Genomic DNA, 21,307 nt, shown 5'->3' with positions numbered 1-21,307 from the left:
ACCGTCCATTCTCTGCTTCAAAGCCCTCCGAGCCGTTGGAGTTTGTGTGCCCTTTGGGGGCTTGTCAAACAAAAAGCTATCATGAACTGTACTGTCATCCGCGTAACAATGAATCGGTGCACATGTCAAAAGGTCATTGATGTGCAACAAAAACAAAGTTGGAGACAGAACCGATCCCTGTGGGACGCCAGCATTTATGGAGTGCGAGGAAGAGGTGAAACCGTCAGCAACCGCCTGAATCGACCTATCCCTTAAAAAGTCAGCAATCCACGTACACAGGGATGCGGGAAGTCCGTAAGAATGCAATTTGTTGACAAGTCCTCGGTGCCAGACCCGGTCAAAGGCCTTGGATATGTCTAGTGCGACCGTTTGGGTCTCACCGTGACGTTCCAGGCACCGCCCCCAAACATGCGTCACATACGCGAGAAGATCACCGCACGAGCGGTTCCGCCGGAATCCGTATTGACGGTCGTTGATAATTTTGTTCTTCTCGAGGTATGTGAGCAGTTTGTCGTTGATCACACGTTCCATCACTTTGGACAGAACTGATGTGATCGCTATGGGGCGGTAGTTGGCCGGGTTGGAGCGGTCACCTTTCTTGGGAATAGGGTGAATTACCGCTTTTTTCCAACCAGAGGGCACAGTGCCACACTTCAGGGACATTTTGAAGAGCTTTGTCAAAACTGGAACTATTTCCGCAGCACACCTCTGCAATACCAGGGCAGGTATTCCATCAGGTCCACTAGCTTTGTTAACATCGAGCCCCCGTATGACGTGGAGTACATCCCGATGCCGGATCCTCAGCTTTTTCATATAGAAGCCGCAGTGAGGAACCGACGGCGGAACAGCACCCCCGTCGTCGAGGGTCGAGTTTTCCGCAAACATTTTCCCTAAAAGGTTTGCCTTTTCGGTGGCGGTGTTTGCTAGTGAGCCGTCAGGTCTGGTAAGAGGTGGCAAACTGGGTTTGCAAAAATTTCGTATAAGTAAATAATGTAGTAGGGTAACTTATAGGGCGTTCACATCTCCCGAAAACGACAAGCAATATTTACCTTTCCCTACATTAACGTGCGACTAGTATCATTATACTAATTATCGTGATTTAGTAAAAATAAAACTAAATTTAAAATAATCGAACTCTGATTTTACACACCGAGAGTAACCACGCAACCTTGGATTCTGCGGATTGGAGAACCGCAGAATCATCTAGTCTACAATACACTTAAATTGGCGATAACACGCAGACGAGCGATGAGAAAACTTCTGGCAATATGAGAAAGCTTACGTTGATGGTCACGGGCTGATGTACAATGCTAAAAAGTCATCCCTGCTGATATTTAAAGCAAATACTGGTCCCACTGTCATTCCACCCATACGTCTCGAGGGGCCAACCTGAAAGTATGCAGCGAAATCCAATATTTGGGGCATGTCATCACAGATGACCTAAATGATAAAAAAGACATAGAACGTCAAAGAAGAGTACTGAGTGTGCGAGCTAACATGCTTGCCAGAAGATTCAACAAATGCAGTCCTCCGGTGAAGAAGCAACTTTTCCAAACATATTGTACGAGCTTCTACACTAGCGAGCTATGGACAACATACACACAAGGCGTCATGAACACACTCCGAGTACAGTACAACCACGCATACAGAGCCCTATTTGGCCTCCCCTGGCGATGCAGCGCCTCACAGATGTTCACCGAAGGAAGGGTGCATGGGTTCGCTGCTTTGATGCGCCACAGAATAGCCGGGACGAGTCAGCGCTACCAGAGATCGGACAACACTCTTGTCCAGGCCGTTGCTCAGTGGCAGGGAGCGCCTCTACACCAGAGATGGAGAATTTCACTCAAGCCACCATAAAGTCCTAATGTGCTCATCAATGTATTCATTTTTTATTATTTTTATTTATTTCTTTATTGATTTTCTTTTTATGTATGTATTAACTTAAATGTAAACTTTTATGGCAGGCAGAGCATTGCACACACCGCTCTGTCCAGCTGAAATAAACATTATAATTATTATTATTATTATTATTCACACACCTCCAAAAAGTGTTTGTTTCCCCATAATTTGTATCAAATAATTTAAGTGGGACTGGATTAGGTTGACTTTACTTCTGTTTAAAGAAGATTGGTGATTCTACCAATATGCAATTTGGCTGTTTACAGTTCAGATGTTTGTCAGTATCTAGAATGTGTAAGTTTATTTCTCTTATTCATTTGATTCTCTATTGTTTCCACCAGCGTGCAGTTTTCTGGGATAATACGACCAGCTTGTCTCCATACCGGAGATATTGTCAAAGATAATAAAGCTGTTGTGTCAGGATGGGGAGCTGTCGAACGAAATGGACGACAAAGCAACTCTCTGTTAAAGGTATACATATTTTATTTCTGGGTTCATTCGCCTTATTTGTTTTCAAAGCACTAACATCGGAATTAATAGACCTGCACTTAACCTTTCCTTATCTGTGGTGTGTATTTACTACACATTGCTTCTAATAACTTTACTAACTCTATAAATATAATAAATTGTGCATTCAGATTTTAGGTATTCCTCCGTTAAACATTTATGCACTGAATTAAAAAATAATATTTTACATAGTTTTCAAATTCAATTAAAAATCAGAGATTTTTGTTAAAAATCAGAAACAAATACACCAATACAACCGTGTGACAATGCTACGCAAAGAGTGTGCGAGGAAATGACACGCTATTGATGTCCCGCTTTAGTTCGCAATGCTTGAACATGATAAATCCACACGTCCACAGTTGTATTTTTATTTGGGTGTTATTATTGATTGTTTTTTCAAATGGGATTTACAGATAAATAAAGTCTGTGAACGACTGAGATCTATTATTAGTAGATTATATAAATTAAAATTTTATGTTCCAATATGCACACTTCGAATAATCTATTTATCACTGGCTGAATCTATCATGAGGTATGGAATTACAGCTTGGGGATTTTCCTCTAAAACAAATATGAATCATGTTCAATCAGTTCAAAATTCTCTTGTTAAATTATTAGCTCATAAAAGTTTATATGAACAAAGGCATAATGTTCCATACCTTTATCAAAATCTGAAAATCCTCTCGGTAAGAGCAATTATGTGGTATAAAATAATTTTTCAACACATAAATAGCCCTATGTACATAAATAGACTGGAACACACTTACAATACTCGTTTTACATTAAATGAAGGACTAATCGTACCAAAGCATGTAAACAAATATGGACAAAGAACGCTAGACTACATGATACCAAATTGTAATATGTTACCTGCAGAAATAAAAAAATGTACAAATATAAAAATAAATTTTTTGTTGAAAAATTGGCTAGCTGAAAGAAATAGTTTGTACTAGACTCTAATACAAACTATTTCTAACTGCATACGCTTTAATTGTTTTTTGTTTTTATTTTTATTGTATTACACCTCTCATGATATGAATGTATACATTTGATATAATCTGTTTAAGTTAAAAGCACCCAATGACAAACTACTTTAAAGTAGTTTATTGGGACTTTTTGAAAAAAAAAAAAAAAAAAAAAAAAAAAAAAAAAAGACCGATGGTACCTACGACCGCATAGCTGTGTGTGTGCTAGCCGCCAGCCAGTCGGTCGCGGACCGTCGTTAGATGTGGACCCCTCGCACTTTTTTTAGCATCTGCCGATGGCTTTTTCATGTTTTCAGCAATTAAATTACAATTATTATCACTTTTGATAATAATTGAACATAAGCGATGACTAATATTCACTGACTAATATTAACTATGAATATTCATATTTTTCCGATATTAAATCGCTTATTTTAAGATGTGTATTGACTACACAGCACCGGAACGCGTGGATTTTTTAGCACAGTAAGGGAAAGGTTAAGGCGAAGCACTACGTAGTCATGCAAAATCATGTGTTTTGGTTTAGAAATTTGATCGATTACAAATATTTTAGGGCAAGAGTTCCAACTACTCCCAACCGTATGGAGCCAGCGAGACCAATCCCCAATTAGAATGTATTGGGAGGCTGAAGGTAGTGGGGAGGAGAATGAGATGGAAAAGAAGATGGTGGGGAAAGTACCAGGCTATTCAGACCTGGTCACCAAACACGGCCGCAACCATTTCACGCAATCTTCAATTCTGAATGGTGTTCTTACACTAGGGAAAATAATGGAAATTATTGTAATAATTGAAAAGTTTTTTCAATAAACCCAGAAAAATATCAAGTATGAGGCCAAGACCGGTCATTGGCTGAGTTTTCATCGCGTTTGGGTCTCAACCAGGCGTGGTGTGTTCAATTCTGCGGCTAGCTAAGTCCTCCATCACAACACAAGTAAAATTTTCCTCTTACTGTGGTAGGAGAAGAAGATTTCCAAATATTGTCAGGTTATTTGTAACCCGGGAATGTTTGTATTTCTTTTAAAAAAAAGGATAAAATTAAAAAAATAAAAATTTAAAAATCTTTTACTTACGAACCCATTTTTGGTTATGGTTTTATTGTATAATGTGGATAATTAAGTTACTTCAAAAATGATCTTAAAACATTTCAGTCTCGTTCTGTTTTGTTCAATTCATTACATTTTGTTTAACTGTTATTAAAAAACCCATTATAGGCGATGAATTAGTAACTTTCCGAGGGATCCCTCTAGAAATATTTTTGATTTTAGTAATACGTTCATCAGAAATAATTAAAATAAACCACAAGAAAAGATTGATTTTGGTAACGTCGACCATGTGTTCATCCATTACTATTATTAATATTGTTTTTACATGACTTCATCACTTACGTCGTTAATATTCACATTTTATTACAGAGATTTGATTGGGCCAATTCAACCGCAGGTCAATACAATACACCAGAGTCGTGCGTCACATATTTTTGTACACGGCAGCATCACTTACGTCGTTAAGATTCTGGCTTTATTTTAAAGTATTGTCATGTCATAAAGTCGATGTGATGAAGTTTTTTAACAGTAACATTGTAGTTTACAGTCGTGAATGATGGAAAAAATCGGAGACGTCCGAAAAATACAATATAACAAAAGCATTGCCGGGTTCCACTAGTTTTATTTAAAAGGATGTGTTAAGTTTTGATTGGAAGGAACTTGTAAATGATAACACATCAGAAACTTTAAAAGGACTCTTGACTTTTATTTGCTCTTTTCCCAATTACATTGTGAATATCAGAAGATCCAAAACTATCCAAGACAGACCAAGGAGTTTGTCTTTACTATTAAAAGCGTTAGCGAAAAAGGAGAAGGTACAATGAAAATCAAATCTTTTTATAATCTGCTTGGGAGTTTGCACCTACCGACATCTATGCATAATTTCTACAACTAATTATCTTGGTTACATACAATTCAATTTTATCTACTTGGAGAGGTGTGAGTCCTAGATAAAAACTGCATTATTCAATTTTGAACAGATGTTATTACATTTTTATATCTTATATCTGTGCTGCACATGAAAACGTTATCAAAATTGTTTTGTTTATTATTTTTTTTGTTAAAAAAACGAACATGCATAAAAGGATTTTTTTTTTGGTTTTCAGACAACCGTGGAGAAGTTCTCGTTTCAGGACTGCCGAGAAACAAATCCGCCCATCAAACTTAAGTTGAGGAGGGGAGTGAATGATTCCACTCAGATCTGCTTCGGTCACAACGAAAAGAAGCAAGACACCTGCACGGTACGCCAACTTCTTCATTAATTCCCTGTCTGCAAAGACTTTTCTTCCTCTCAGGCATTCCCTCTTTGCTGATGATCGTTCGTTTCCTAATAAGTATCATGACAGAATGCGACAATATCAGTAGGTTCGTCAATATCAATATGTTTATGAACACGTGCTCCGCTGTCCTCGCCTTTGATTGATACTTTGTTAGTATCTCTGTCAATTCATTCGTTATCAGGAAAACGAATAATTTGACCAGATTGTAAATAAATTAACAGTATTGCACTGCGATTTCTACGGTGGACATGTCTCCTACACTCTTCACGGTTCTGCACTGAGTGGAGAGCCAAGGATACTGACGTACCAGACGCAAGTATACTTGGTCATTCAAGCGCATTGGTAACATTCCCATGCCAAACACTTTTCCAATGATCGTAAGTCTATACATCGGCGTGGTTAATCTTGAGTATGCGTCTTTAGCTCTTGATAGGCCAAGATGCCAAACAAAACGTCTGTAACCAAGTGGGTCATCTGATGACCCCATGATTTTTCTCTCTTATGGGCTTTTAAACTATAGAAATCCCAATTATTAATGGTAACTTATGTATTTGCGCAAGAATACGTAAAATACTAAAATGATATGTCAAGTATTTAAGCTAATATAAGGAGCATAGTAATTTCTATCCCTCACTTGGCTGCGGGATAGTTAAATATCTTTTGAACGTAGCGGATGTTTTCGATAACTTATTCTTTATGTTTACAAAGTCTATCATTTTTTGTCCGTTACCATAATACCTGTTTTTTGCGAATTTTACGTCATTTAGCTAAAGCTATGTATGAATAGACGTTATTCAGTATCTTTTGAACGTAGCCCCCTTTTTGACATCATTTTTATTTGTGTTTACAAAGTCCATTATTTCGTCGCGTTGCTTGGACAGGGTTCGACTTCACTATAACTTGTTCTAAGATATAAGGTGTCAAAGTTTGCAAAGACGATTTCTCATTATCTATTTACCGATTTCTGATCTTTAGGTTGAGTCTTGTGTTAAGTATTTTAGTTTACATATTAAGGAAATATTTAGATTTTAGAACATGTAACATGCAGATATAACCATATGCAACAAGTTGGACATAATAATTGCATAAGGTTTTAACTACATTCCCCTAATGCCATTACAATAGAAGGCCACGTTAAGAGGAAGCTACAAGCCAAAAATGTGTATATTCTTAGTATACCTTATATTGTCAGGAATGAAGGTAAAATAGGCATTAAAATCACTTGACAAACAGAGTCTAGAAACGTTTGATTACTAGCACAAAAGTGTTTTTATTTATTTTATAAGAAAGCGAAAAAGTTAATCACGTAAAACTGTCAGAGATAATCTTTGCTATAATGCTGTATTTTTTCAAAGTCGTTTCCTTTTTGCGTTTTTAAGTTGTTTACATTTATATATTTTGTTTAGTAATTTATTTTTTTATTTGTATTCTACTCAAGCGAAACGATAGGAAAACCTTCAATTTATCTAAAGCATTTTTTTGGTATTCATAATGTACACCAATTTATGATAAAGATTAATCAAAATGGTCATTTAGCTTCGCCCCTATTCAATTAAAGTGACGAACTGCTCTGCGCCTCGTAAAAACAATCAACTGTCAGATTCAAGCAAAATGACAATTGCAAAAGGTTCATAGTGATGTTAGAATCTTGTAAAATAAATGTTAAAACTTCATCATGCAAGTACAATACTGAAAAGGAGTTTGGTTGTAGAAATGAGCCAAATAAATTGTTTTGCATTCAAAGGCCTTTTTTTGAAAAAAGCCTTGTTGGAACCTTGGTGCAACTGAGATGATTTTTTCTGTTGTTTAGTGTCTTCTTGACAAAGTCCTTATTTTCGCCAAATCGTTACTTAATGCCCTGTTTATAAATTAATTGTTTTTTTTTCTTTTTAGGGAGATTCGGGGGGTCCTCTCATGATAAGCAACAGAGATAGAGTTGAATGCACCTATCTGGTCATAGGAATTACATCCACTGGAGTTATCTGCGCAGAACCAGGCTTTCCTGCCATCTATACTCGAGTCTCCGCCTTCTTACCATGGATTGAGAGCATCGTCTGGCCCTGAAGATTTTTAACTTAAACAAACCATTTTTCCAATGATATGTTTTAGTTTATGCATATAAACATTTTAGGGGCCGTTCAAGTATTATGTAAGCACTATATGGGGGCAGGGGGGTCTTTGCTTTGCTTATTTTTGATGACATGGGGGGGTGGGGGGGTCGAGATAGTGATTACGTCAGCACTGCTCAGCAGTAGTTATTTTTTTTTACACATTGGCAACCCACACATTGTCTATGTTTGAAAACTGAATACATATTCGGGGATTTAAATGAATATTATGTGCATTAAAGTCCTCTATCCTAAGTCTATTTTATAAGTGCTGCTTATGAATCAATAAAAAAACAGAAAACATTAACAGAAAAATGCATATAGGTACCAATTTTTACGTAAGCATGGGAGGGGGGGGGGGGGGTAAGAGCTTTGCTTACTTTTGGTGACAAGGGGGAAGAGGGGGTAAATAATTGTAATAAATCTGCTTACGTAATACTTGAACGGCCCCTTACTCATGATTTTATTATTACCCTGTATCAATTATTTTAAATAAAAAAAAAATAAAAATTTTACTTTTTTTTTTTCATTCTCCACACAGGAGTCTCTGAGGAAAATAATTTCCCTCAGGACCCTGTCATCTTTGGAGATGCTGTGCGAAGGATATTTTTGAGGAGAGGAAGGAGTCAACATGGGTCTTGAAGAGACGGCCGCCGTGGTCGATGGGTAAGACTCTCAATAGCAAGCTAAAGTTCGCGGTTTCATATCCCAGCGTGTGCAAGTAAATTTGATTTGATTAATTTTTGTTATTTCACAATTTATTAATTGAAAATAATATGCAGGGTGTATCGGCACGTACCCGACAAACTTTAACCAGCTATTCCTTAGCACATTTGGAGTAAAAAATGTTATTGGCACTTTGCTGTCCGGTAACATTTTTTTTCCATTAAAAACAAAAAATAAATAAAAAATCCACACTCCGTCATTGTCATTTGCATTGTTTCTCGTGTTCAACAGCTGTTATTAGCAAGTGAGTCAAAAAGTGTCCTCGCTCTTTCGTACACACTAAATAATAATAGTTAAAAATGAGACGAATGGTGCCATGCCATTTCGTTGTGATTGTAAAAGCGCGCCAACGTAGGTACGTACGTACATTATTCAACGAAACTCGAACAAAATATTGCCAGACGGGTTTTCAAACTTTGACAAAGGATAAAACATTGGTGACATGTGGTGAAAATATGAATAGAAAATTTTTTATTAAAAAAAAATTTTACCGGACAGCAAAGTGCCCATAACATTTTTTACTCCAAATGTGTTAAGGAATAGCTGGTTAAAGTTTGTCGGGTAGGTGCCGATACACCCTGTATAGTATACTTGTGGCACGTTCTGGAGTGGATGATACTCTCAGTATCGTCTTGGAATAAGACCACCATTCAGAATTAAAACGTTGCTCGAAATGTCTTTAGCTGTATTAGGTGACCCACATTCCTCTTCCCCATTTATTCCCCTCCGTACTACCGTCAGCCTCACAACATACCCCAATTGGGGATGTCATATTCTTACTGGCTCCTGACGGTTTAGAACAGTTGGGACTCTTCACATCAAAAATAAAATAAAAGATGTTGTAGGAGGAAGGAAACACAGAGGCCGACAAATCACCCATTCTCAAGGGGCGATCGAAAGGATCAATGACGCCAACCCCTCGTAGTATTTTCCATAGCAATACAAGTAGACCAAAAAATACAGATTGCAATCCGTTTGTCAAGATAGGACTCGTCCGTTTCAAGTCAAGGGTGTTTTAAAGGAGTTGTAAAGGGTCAGAAGTTTTGTACTATCTGCAGTATCTGAGGGCCCCGTATGGTACACACAGCTTCTGAGAGGCTAACTTGATTCTGACTTTGATAGAGTCATAAGGCATATCAGGCAGAATTTACATTATTCGAAATCTGTCATACCGAGGGATGAATCACGCTTATGAAGATTAATTCTGATCAAAACCTTGTACTGTAGTACCCCAGCACGAAGTTTGCTTTTCCTTTCCTAAACACGCTCCTTAAAGAACACAAATACATATTATTTAAATAAATACAGGAAAGTCCAATACATAATGTCCTGTGCTTGTGAACCGTATCTAAATTTTTCTAGCAAACAATAAACATTGTTAATATCAAGTGACCTACCAGGTAAGTATGGTACTGTAATTTTTCTCCATATATAGTTAGCAATAACGTAGATCATTATAGAAATGTATTATACAGGGTGCGGCAAAGAGGACGGACGGTTTTAAAAAAAATCATAAAATAGTTAATTTTACTCAAAAACAAATTTATTGATGGAATCAGGTTCGCGAGGAAATAGCATTTGAGACAGTCAAGTGTGGAAAATCACATCAGGCATGTGGTGGCCGAAATCGTTGATGCAGTGCTGGAGGCGTTCTTGGAAGTTCGCGTAGACTCTCTCCAACATCGCTCTCTCAACTTGGGCGACTTCCACGCAAATTGCGTCCTTCAATTCGTCCAGAGTTCGGGGCTTGTTCTCGTATACCCTAGCCTTGAGGTGTCCCCATGTCCCCATTTTCAGAAGTTCGAACTGTTCGCGGAGTTCCTCTTGGTCTTCTGTTGATCAGTTCACCACGCCTGCCAAGTGATTCAACCCAACGAAGGATGATGTTTCGAGAGGGAACAGCTCTATTCCGATGAATGTTGAAGTGGCGACAGTGACTGACTCATTATTTCGGACGAAACAATCATAGGCGAAAACGCGGTGCTCCACCGTCCACGGCTCCATGACGACAACTGGTAAAACAATGCTAGGAACTAACGAGTCAAGCGGCACCCCCCCCCCCCAGTGGCGGATCCAGGGGGGGGGTCACGGTGGTCATGACCCCCCCCTGGGCCCCAGCCCAGGGGGGGTCATGACTACCTAGGTCCTGGGCCCATCCAGGACCTAGGTGGACCACTAATTAAAATTGTTAAACATAATGTTTTTATATATTTTTTGTCACAATATAAATTTTATTTAAGTACTTTCAATATTTAATTAATTTAATATAATACTTTGTTTGACGGCAAACGCATTATTCGGGAACGAACGCATCCAAAATTCGAATGTTACCGCGTCACCGCGCACCGCCACCGGCGCGCGCTTCGGCCGCCACCTTTCATATTATTATGACACATTTCGTGTAACCACGTGTGACGCTTGCGCGCGCTTTGTTTCGACTAACGTCTAGCGTCTAGCAAAACCTAACCTCAATCGGAACGACTAAACTTTATTAATAAAGTGTTTACTTTTATTTGTTTACTAAGTTTAAAAAAATAAGTTCCAATATAAGTAATAGTGTTCTTAAAAATTGTTGCTGCAAATTCAATTCATTACAAGAAATGGCAAGTAATCTAATCAGTTTCTTCATTATGCCAGTGTATGTGTGTTTAAACTCAAATGTTATTTGTTAATGTTCTAAGGCTGGGGTTAGACTCGTAAGTTTTTTTCCTGTAAATCGCTCTTGAAGGCGAGTTTGGCCAAATTCCCAATGTAAACGACATCAAAAGTCACTTAACGTAATTTTAGTAAGTTACAGAACTTATTCTTTCGGAAGTTTTTTGACAGGTCTGGACAGGTCTAACGCGCCCGCGGGAATTACCAGCCTTCCTATGCTTCCTAAAGCAATTCTTAAGGCGAGACACAACCTCGTTCATCGAGGTTTTGCCCAAGGCTAACATTTTAATTTATTTCGGCGAAATTATAATTGAATTTAAAAAAATAAAATTATGCCGCACGAGGGATGCAAGTTATTTATATTTTAGATTAATAAAACAATACCTTACAATTAATATATTTTACGTTCAACGATTTTAAAACTTTATAACCCGTGTATAACTATAAAGTTAGCGGACTTAGCGGTAAGTACCAGATTTTATTTTTCTAGATGATGAATTAATAACTTCGGAAGTTGACACATTTTTAATATTTGTAACAAATTCTTCAGAATCAATTAAAATGAAGGCTAAAAGTGTGGATAGATTTTTTTACTAAGATTACGAAAACGTTAGTAATTTTTTTTAGAAATGCATAGTATTATTTTTAATGATGGATTTTGAATGATTTACATGAAAATGTTCCGTCTCCGATTATGTTCCCTTAATTTTGTAAAATTCCACACTGATTATTTTTTTTATACGGCAACACTTTGATATCCGGCGAGAATATCAGAATATTTTTGTTTGGATTGTAAATAAATAAAATCAATTCAAATTTTATAAATATTTACTTTTATTAGCGTTCCCCATAGTTTGAGGATTGTCGATAATATTGACTACGCTGCCGGCTCGGCCGCTGCTGGCAAAATAGAATGGACGGTATTCATCCACCAGGTAACAATAATTTAATTTTAATAATTTTAATTTGGGAGGTGGTCAATGGGTACCGCCGCCCCGGGAACCATACTCTGGGTTACCAACACCTCTGCCACAGGTCACCTGAAGTGGTTCGCTACGTTTGGTGACTTAGCAGGGGTGCCCGGGCTCATGGAGGGTTGTGCGTTCTGGATCACACTGATGAATGGGTCGGCCTACTCACTGCGGGACGGGCCGGGCTGGGAGAGGCCGGTTGAGGGAGATCCAGTAAACCGGTTATCGCTGTCCGGGCCGCTGGATAGTACAGGGGCCCGACCTTTGGGCTCACGACCAAGGGTGGGCTGCCCCATCAGTCAGCGAAAAAACCCTGCCGCTGATGTTGTGCCGGTTCGTGACCGGTGAGGACCCAGCATCTAGCGTTTGGGGCGCACTGGGCGACCTCCACACCCGGACTCTCCTGCCCATTGCCTAGAACCGCAGTCAGAAGAACATACCTTACATTTGGTGTATCCAGTTGCTCCACTCTCCAACTCCCCACCCAACCTTTTTAACCTAATCCTTCCCAACCCATCCTAAATCCCACGAACAAATAAAACAAACTTAAAAACTATGAACTCACAACAAATTAATATAAACTCAGCGACAGCGAACAGTAGGAGTCCTCAGTGTGGACCGAGGATGAAGGTGAATTTCGCTTACATTCGCGGTCTGCACACCAACCTAACTCCCATCCACCACCACCTTCTCTCCCAAAATCCCCATCCCCTCTTCCTTACGGAAACACAGATTGCCGAACCCCAGATACCTCTTATCTGAACTGCCCAGGATATCATCTGGAAAGCCTTTTCAGGCCCAAAGGAGGTGTCTGCCTTTACAGCCGTGCTGACATCAGCTGCGCTCGTCTCGCAAATATCGAGAGCGCAAAACACGAAGTGTTATGGGTACGTGTGGATCTCACCGGTATGATGAGAATTTATGCGTGCCTATATCGCTCACCAAACCTTGCCGAATCAGACACTGTTGAGTTGTTTAAATACTTGAGTGACACTGTAGATATTCTCTTGCCCCGTTACCCATCGGCCGAGTTTGTAATCCTGGGGGACTTCAATGTTCATAATGAACAATGGCTGAAGTTCTCGGGCCCAACAAACTCTGCCGGTAGATCAGCGGAATCCTTTGCCCTTATCCATGGACTAAGCCAACTCGTAGAATTTCCGACCAGAATACCAGACATCCCATCACATCGAGCCAACCTACTCGATTTGTTTCTCACTAGTGAGCCACTCGGGTACAGAGTGGAGGTGACAGCGCCCTAAGGATCCTCTGACCACTGCCTGATTACCACCTCTGTCCCATCCTCCATGAACCGTCAACCCGACAAACATGTAAAGAGGAAGGTATGGCACTACAGGGCAGCAAAATGGGACGGCATGCGGTCTTTCTTCGGCGCCTTTCCTTGGAGTACTGTATGCTTTAGCTCCGAGGACCCATCAATTTGTGCACGCGAGGTAGAAGAAGTAATCACATCAGCAATGGATTGCTACATTCCCTTCTCCGTCAAATCCTCTGGAGCGGGCACAAAACCGTGGTTTGACCATCGCTGTGCTGAAGCTGTCAGACTCAAAAATACGGCTTTTAATGCACTCCGGAAGATTAGCTCCATGAATAACCTTTCGGAATACCGAAAACGGGCAAGGGATTGTAAGAGAGTTCTAAATAGAGCTAAGAGCGATCACGACCAGAGAATTGCGAAAAAGCTGGCTGACTGCCCCACTGGTAGCCGTGCTTTCTGGTCACTCGCTAGCTCGATCGGAAGAAATTTCTGCAGAACCACTTTCCCACCTCTGATCAAGCCTGATGGTCGGCTGGCTAAATCGGCCCGCGAGAAAGCTGAATTATTAGGCAAAATTTTCGCGGAAAACTCAACTCTTCAAGATAACGGAGAGACTCCCCCTTCCATTCCGCACTGCGGTTTTCAAATGGAGGAACCGAAGATCCGGAACAGAGAGGTTCTCCGAGTCTTGAACGAGCTGAAAGTCGACAAAGCCAGTGGGCCGGACGGAATACCTGCCTTGGTCCTCAAGAGGTGTTCTACAGAAATGACTCCAGTGCTCGCGAAATTATTTAGGCTCTCTCTCAAAGGTGGAAAGGTGCCAGATCTTTGGAAAAAGGCAATCGTCCACCCAATCCCAAAAAAGGGGGACCGTTCCGACCCTTCTAACTACCGCCCCATAGCCATCACTTCCATACTCTCGAAGGTATTAGAAAGGGTGGTTAACAACAAATTGCTCACATATCTCGAGAATAACAATATCCTAAGCGATCGGCAATATGGTTTTCGTCGAAACCGATCGTGTGGCAATCTACTTGGATATGTAACGCATATTTGGGGGCGGTACATGGAACGTTTTGGTGAAACCCAAACCGTTAGGTTGGATATCTCCAAAGCCTTTGACAGAGTCTGGCACCGGGCGCTTATCGGGAAATTACCATCGTATGGGATCCACCCAACCCTGCATAGTTGGATTGCGGACTTTCTGAGGGGAAGAACAATTCAAACCGTGGTTGACGGCTCTTCTTCCTCACCGCACCAAATCAATGCGGGGGTGCCACAAGGATCTGTGCTGTCTCCGACGCTGTTTTTATTGCACATCAACGATCTCGTTGAATGTGCACCAATTCACTGCTACGCTGATGACAGCACCGTTCACGAGGGTTATCTTTTTGACAGGCCCCCTTCCACCTATGATGTCCGAACAGCTCGGGAAGTTTTGAAGCGAAAAATTGACCACCACCTAGAGATGGTTCGTGCCTGGGGTAAGGCCAACTTGGTCAGTTTCAACGTCTCAAAAACCCAAGCGTGTCTGATTTCGGCAAAGAGGGAGATCAATGACTGTCTGGTGCAATTTGATGGGAGCACTCTCCCCAATAAAGACTCCTATGAAATGCTTGGAGTTACTATATCAGACCAACTCAAGTATCGGGGATCCATAGAAGCCCGAGTAAATCAGGCCTCCAAAAAGTTGGGCGTCTTGTACAGGGCTAGGAGATTCTCCAACAGTGACCAGCTGCTGACCCTGTACAAGTCTCAAGTCCGCCCAACTATTGAATTTGGGAGCCACCTTTGGGCTGGTGCCCCAAAATACTTGATAAACCTGCTTGAATCTGTGCAAAGGAGAGCGATCCGTCTGATTGACAATCCGTTATTAACAGACCGATTGCCTTCTCTGATGCATAGACGCAATGTAGGCATGCTGTGTCTGTTCTACAGGTATTTCAATGGAGCCTGCTTCAATGAGCTAGCAGCATTGATTCCTGATGCACCGGTGCACGTGCGCAAAACTCGACGGACACGAACTAAACACCCGTTCACGGTTGACGTTGGCTTCATGAGAACGGGCCGTTTTTACGACTCGTTTTTGTGTAAGTCGGCTCGTATGTGGAACGAGCTACCGGCATCTGTTTTTCCTCCCTCCTATAATCCGAGCTTCTTCAAGGCCCGCACTAACAAATCCCTTCCTACAGCCCCTACCTTACTCCGCCTCACAACGCCGCCCAACCGGGTGGTGACATAGTCCCCCTGTCTGTGCACTGCACAGGCAGGGACCCTCTTGTGAGGTGTCACATAAAAAAATAAAAAAAATAAAAAAAATAAAAAAAAATAAAAATAAATAAAAAAAAACAAGGTATTAACAAGCGTATGGAAGCATCGGCGAACGGAGATCTCGCTGGGCGCTTCTTACGTATTGCAAGCACCGCGTCATGGCAACAATATTTATTTCAAATTACTTGCCTCGTGCAAATCAGGCCAAAATATGACGGTGCAAGGCGCTCGGTTTTAAAATTTATAAAGCACAAGAATCAAAATATTTCCAGCGTTTATATTCCTCTTAAATATGGAAGTACAGTACTTACATTTATTAATAACATTTGCTGCACACGATTGGTCCTAAAGGAGTTCAAATTTTTAATTCATTCGGCCTCACTATTGAGAAGAGCACGCTGGAAGGCATTATTCTACTCTTCGATAGACTGGATAGACACTTCATACCTACAGTGAATATTACAGTGGAACGATTCAAATTCTTTACCAGGAAGCAAAGAAATAACGGTCAACAAGCTGTTATTATTTGTCTATTTTGTCGTGACAAGCAAAGTGTTACAATAATAATGTCGATTCAAATTCTGCAAATGCAGAATGCTACGGATATGGTTGGCGAGTGGAAACGTTTTAAGCAATCATTTCTTTTATATATGATGGCGAATAACTACAACGAGGAAAAGGAAATTCAAAAAGTTGCAAGATTCCTACACACAATACTATGTTGAAGACACACCTGACACCATGTTATATTGTGGTGAAATAAGAACACGATTAATAATTGTAATCTGTACTGTATTGGTTGACAATTGACATTACACGAGCCTACGCCGCCCGGGCTTGCGGAGCAAAAGACAATCTTAATGATATACCTAGTGTTACCATATCCAACAATACCTACTTTTTACTTGTATATATTATTATCAAAATTAAATTATAACTTCTTGTAACTGTAACTGACCGGACCTAAGTCCTCCATCACAACACAAGCAAGCATTTTCGGCTTTCTGTGGTGGTGGTAGGAGTTATTGTTGGGTTATTCGTAACCCGGGAATGTTTGTCTTTCTTTAAAAAAAAAAAAAAAAACTTGACCACGACTACGTGACCCCCCCCTGGCGCCAAAGCTGGATCCGCCCTTGCCCCCCCCCCACCTCTCTCGTAGACGGAGGGGGAGAGTACTACCCATCTCAAAAACGTCCGTCCTCTCTGCCGCACCCTGTATATTTGTACAGCGCCCTTGAGGTGATTTTGCACAAAAACGGCGCTATACAAATCATTCAAATTTTCAATGGAAGGCATGTTGGAAAGATTGCTTCTGTTGAAGGATACCGATATAATGTACATATGTTTAAAAATGTAATAATGTTACTTTTATCGACTTTGGAGAAAGGAAAAAAAACTTTTTACTTGGTTTGTGAAAAGTTAGGACTTGTGAACAAAAGAATCTTCTTTTAAAATAAAACACTTCGGAGAAGTTGAAATTACACAATTTATTGCTACGTTTTTTCCAAAATTTATATTGCAACCGACACTCTCACTCCACTCATTACCCCACCAACGGAGAGCGAAATATAATTGTCACTTTGCGTTCCTTTAGCTAGAAACTATCGAAGAGAAGTGAGTTCCCTAATTAAATTTGGAACTTAAACGCAACGCTCGTTGTATTCTACGTGTTCACAGATGGCGTTAATTAATTAATTTTGTTTAAATACGCTTTTGCAAGGTATTGCTTTACAATATTAAGACAAATCATTTGTTTGCGCCCGTATATACGCAATATGAATATGAATCAATAGTTTTGTTCGTTTAAAGACTTAATTTTTTCGAGAAAGGCACACAAATACAATATTTTACCGATGATTCAATCCAATATTGTATTTGTATGCCTTTCTCAATAGAATTGAGTTTTTATATGGACAAAACTATTTATTCATATTCATATTGCGTATATGAGGGCGCAAACAAATAATTTGTCTTAATACTGTAAAGCAATACCTTGCAAAAGCGTATTTAAACAAAATTAATTAATTAACGCCATCTGTGAACACGTAGAATACAACGAGCGTTGCGTTTAACCTTAAATAACCTAGTTTCGCTGACTTTAAGCAAGGTGTAAACTAGCGCCATCTATATTCTAAGTCAGTTACTCTATATTAATTATAATTGGTTTGAAACTCAGAGCAAATTCCAACAAGTTAAAACAACGGTTTCGGTTTTGGTCATAACACAGATAAGACAATATTGGATTTAAATGTAAGTAATATGTATCAACGCGTGTTTTTAACAATTGTCTAGTTTCCACTTTATTTCGTTTTTGACATTGTTTTTGTTTTAAAGGTTGTGTGTTATTTTGTCATCTATTTTCTTTTTTGTTTTTGCTTTAATTTTGTTGTATTTATTTAGATATTCTTTGTAAAAAAAAAACAAGTTAAAGCCCAGTTGGGCGTGAAATAAATAAATAACTGATTTTAGGAAACAAAAATTTTAATATGTATCAAAGGCAAGAAACTTCAACTATTAAAAAGTTATATGAGTAAAAGAACTCAACAAGTCAAAATTAACAACCATACTAGTAAACCACTGCCGATTACATATGGAGTTCCACAAGGAAGCATACTAGGGCCCGTTCTTTTTACTATTTACATAAATGAACTTTGCAGCATGAAAATAGACGGTGAAATAGTTAGCTATGCTGATGACACAGTTTTACTTTTCAAATCTAAGGATTGGAATAATGTATATAACATAGCGAATTTGGGAATCTCGCAAGTGTAAACATGGCTAGACTCAAACATACTTACACTTAACATATCAAAGACAAAATTCACAACATACATTATAAATAGCACGGGACAGCCAAAAAACAACACAAACACCATAAAAATACACGAATGTTTAAACATCAACATCTGCGATTGCCCTCCTCTAGAAAAAACCTCACATCAAAAAAATCACAAATAAACTTCTCAAAACAATACACATTTTCCTAAACATAAGAAACATATATAAAATAAAACAATTGAAAACAATATATTTTGCACTTTGCCAATCAATAATAGAATATGGAATTATTGCTTGGGGAGGAGCAACAAACTCGGCTATCAATTACATAGAAACCGCACAGAAAACGATTTTAAAGGTAATAGTAAAAAAACATAGACTGACCGATACAGACCAAATATTCAACAGCTGTGACGTACTAGATATACGCCAATTATACGTTGAAACACTACTAAAGTACATTTTTGACAAAAAAAATAAATTTCAACATACACAAAATAACACTAACAGACCAGTTAGACAAGCGTACAAAGAAAACATAAAAACTCCGACAGTAAATTCAAGCTTTGGACAAAGACACTACCAATACCATGCTATAAAAGCTTTCAACAGTGTAAAACTTGAAATTAAAATTGAGGTAAATAAGCACAAATTCACACACAAAATTACAAAATGGATAAAAGAACAAAAAAGACAATGTTACCAAAATTTCATAGCATAAAATAAAAATAAAACCTACACGCAACACACAAAACCAATATAAACACACATCACTCACAAACACACAAGATTATTTTCATTATATTATTTTTTAATTTTAAATGTATTATTATGTATTTCGTATTTTTAATTTCAAATGTATTATTTTCTTTTTAAATGTATTATTTTATTTTTAAATGTATTATTTTTTCTTTAAATAATATGTAGATTATATTTTTATATTATAAAATGAAGGCCTCAGCACGGGCTACGGCCTAAGCCACCCAGTGAGGCCTACATTACTGGAAAACATAAATTGTAAAAAATAAAAAAAATAAAAAATCACAACACGCTAAAGATTTTAAAACACGATTAAACACTATTTGATGTGACCTCGGCGTTGCTTGGGGTCTGAGTGTGGAGAAGCAGTCGATTTAAAATTAATGTGAATTTATTTTTAAAAATATAAACATATATGAATTAATTAATTTTAAATATATATTTTGGACGAAAGAGACATCTCTGGTCAGTTTGAATAGATTTTGCTCTGCAGGTGAGTGATAAACGAATTACAGTCACCTTTGCATTGATCAGTTGTATTCATCCCGGATTGTGTCATTTGTCAAAAGAGGTCTATTTAAGACATAAATGATTGAAATATATATTTTTTGTCACAATAAATGTCACAAATCACGGCAGTGCGTATTATTACAATGTGCTGATTCATCATTAATAATTCTACTGTCTTGAGAGCTGTTGACATCTTATAATCTCATAGTGCGAATTCAAATAAATATTTTGTGCTGATCTGCCGTCTGCCACTGAATCTGAAGACCAAGGAGAAGAACTCAATTGCAAGTGCTATTTTCTGGTGAGTCTTTCTGTTTATATGTATTTTGGTGGCTGGTTTATAAGTTGTCTTCTCCTGCAGAGTGAATTCATTGATCAATCAATTTTTTCATAGGGATAATATTCCCTGATGGTCTGTGCTATGTACACGCCAGATTATCACCAGAGTGGCTTGTAGTAAAGTTTTGAAGTTACGAATTCTAGTGTACATGAAGACTGGGTGTAGTTTTAATTTTAATGTAGAAACAAGTGTCACAGAGTTTCAGCTCGAACAGATCTTGGGAAGTGGGTTAATTTTCGCTTCCATGATTATCTTTCATTCCCTACCGAAAACAAAGGGAAAATCTGGTAGATCTATAAGAACTAGGAACTAGCACTGACGAAATCTCCACCAATCTTAACATCATGTCAATTAAACAACTATATTCTAAAATTATACTCATTTACATTCATAAGTACAAAACCCAAGAAATAACAACAAACACGTACAATAGAAACACTAAATCTCATGGTCAAAAACTTATCCAACAAATAACTACTAATACAACTTTTGGGCAAAAAAGCTTCATATATCATAGTATTAAACTCTACAGTAAAATACCACTCTCACTCAAAAACCTCAACATTATAACATTTTAATCTCAAATAAAAAGCTGGATACTTAATATAAGGAGATCTGAAATAGAAAATATACTGATATCAAACACAGACTAAAACCGAATCTACTAAACTGAACTATACAAAAAAACACTATCTTACTTATTTTAAAATTATTTAAAAAAAAATAAAAAATTATACAACATGATATATGTTTGTAATTAAATTTATATGTTACTTTGTTTTAATATTAATTTCTTATGATTAAATTACAATATGTAAATGAAATCCTCAGCACGGAAGATTCCAGTGAGGATATCATTATCTCTATATGTTACTAAGAAAAGAAGACAATAAATAATAATAATTATTATTTAAAATGTCTTTTAAAATTAAAAAATATATTTATAAATATTTGACTGAGGATTGAACCACCCTATTCAGGAAATGATGAGAACCGTGCTAACAAACGCCGATCGGGTAGGAGCTACATTTATTGCGTAACTCATTCATTAATTCACGTAAACAAAGGTAAAATTCAAATAGATATTGTCACATATAAGGTTTGTAACAAGGGGTGTGTGCATCACTTTAATTACATCGCATCTATGGTATTGGTATGTGTTACCTTTAAGTACCTACACATTGTCATTTTGCTA

The 21,307-nt window shown here is 38.2% G+C and overlaps 1 protein-coding gene across 2 annotated transcripts in view; it reads left to right on the top strand.

Moving 5' to 3' along the window:
* LOC149414308 (venom protease-like) overlaps window positions 1-7,790 on the top strand; it is a 38,787-nt gene extending 30,997 nt beyond the window's left edge. For both annotated transcript variants that reach the window (XM_089644315.1, XM_089644314.1), the window contains exons 7-9: window positions 2,241-2,370; window positions 5,542-5,676; window positions 7,609-7,790. In XM_089644315.1, coding sequence (XP_089500441.1) covers window positions 2,241-2,370; window positions 5,542-5,676; window positions 7,609-7,779 — 436 coding nt within the window. In that variant the 3' untranslated portion in view covers window positions 7,780-7,790. The remainder of the gene's footprint in view (window positions 1-2,240; window positions 2,371-5,541; window positions 5,677-7,608) is intronic.
* Window positions 7,791-21,307: the final 13,517 nt, after the last annotated feature.

The sequence above is a fragment of the Hesperophylax consimilis genome, chromosome 20 (assembly GCF_061612785.1).
Source record: "Hesperophylax consimilis isolate HC1 chromosome 20, BYU_Hcon_1.0, whole genome shotgun sequence".
NCBI lineage: Eukaryota > Metazoa > Arthropoda > Insecta > Trichoptera > Limnephilidae > Hesperophylax > Hesperophylax consimilis.
This window is presented reverse-complemented; position numbering and strand designations above follow the sequence as displayed.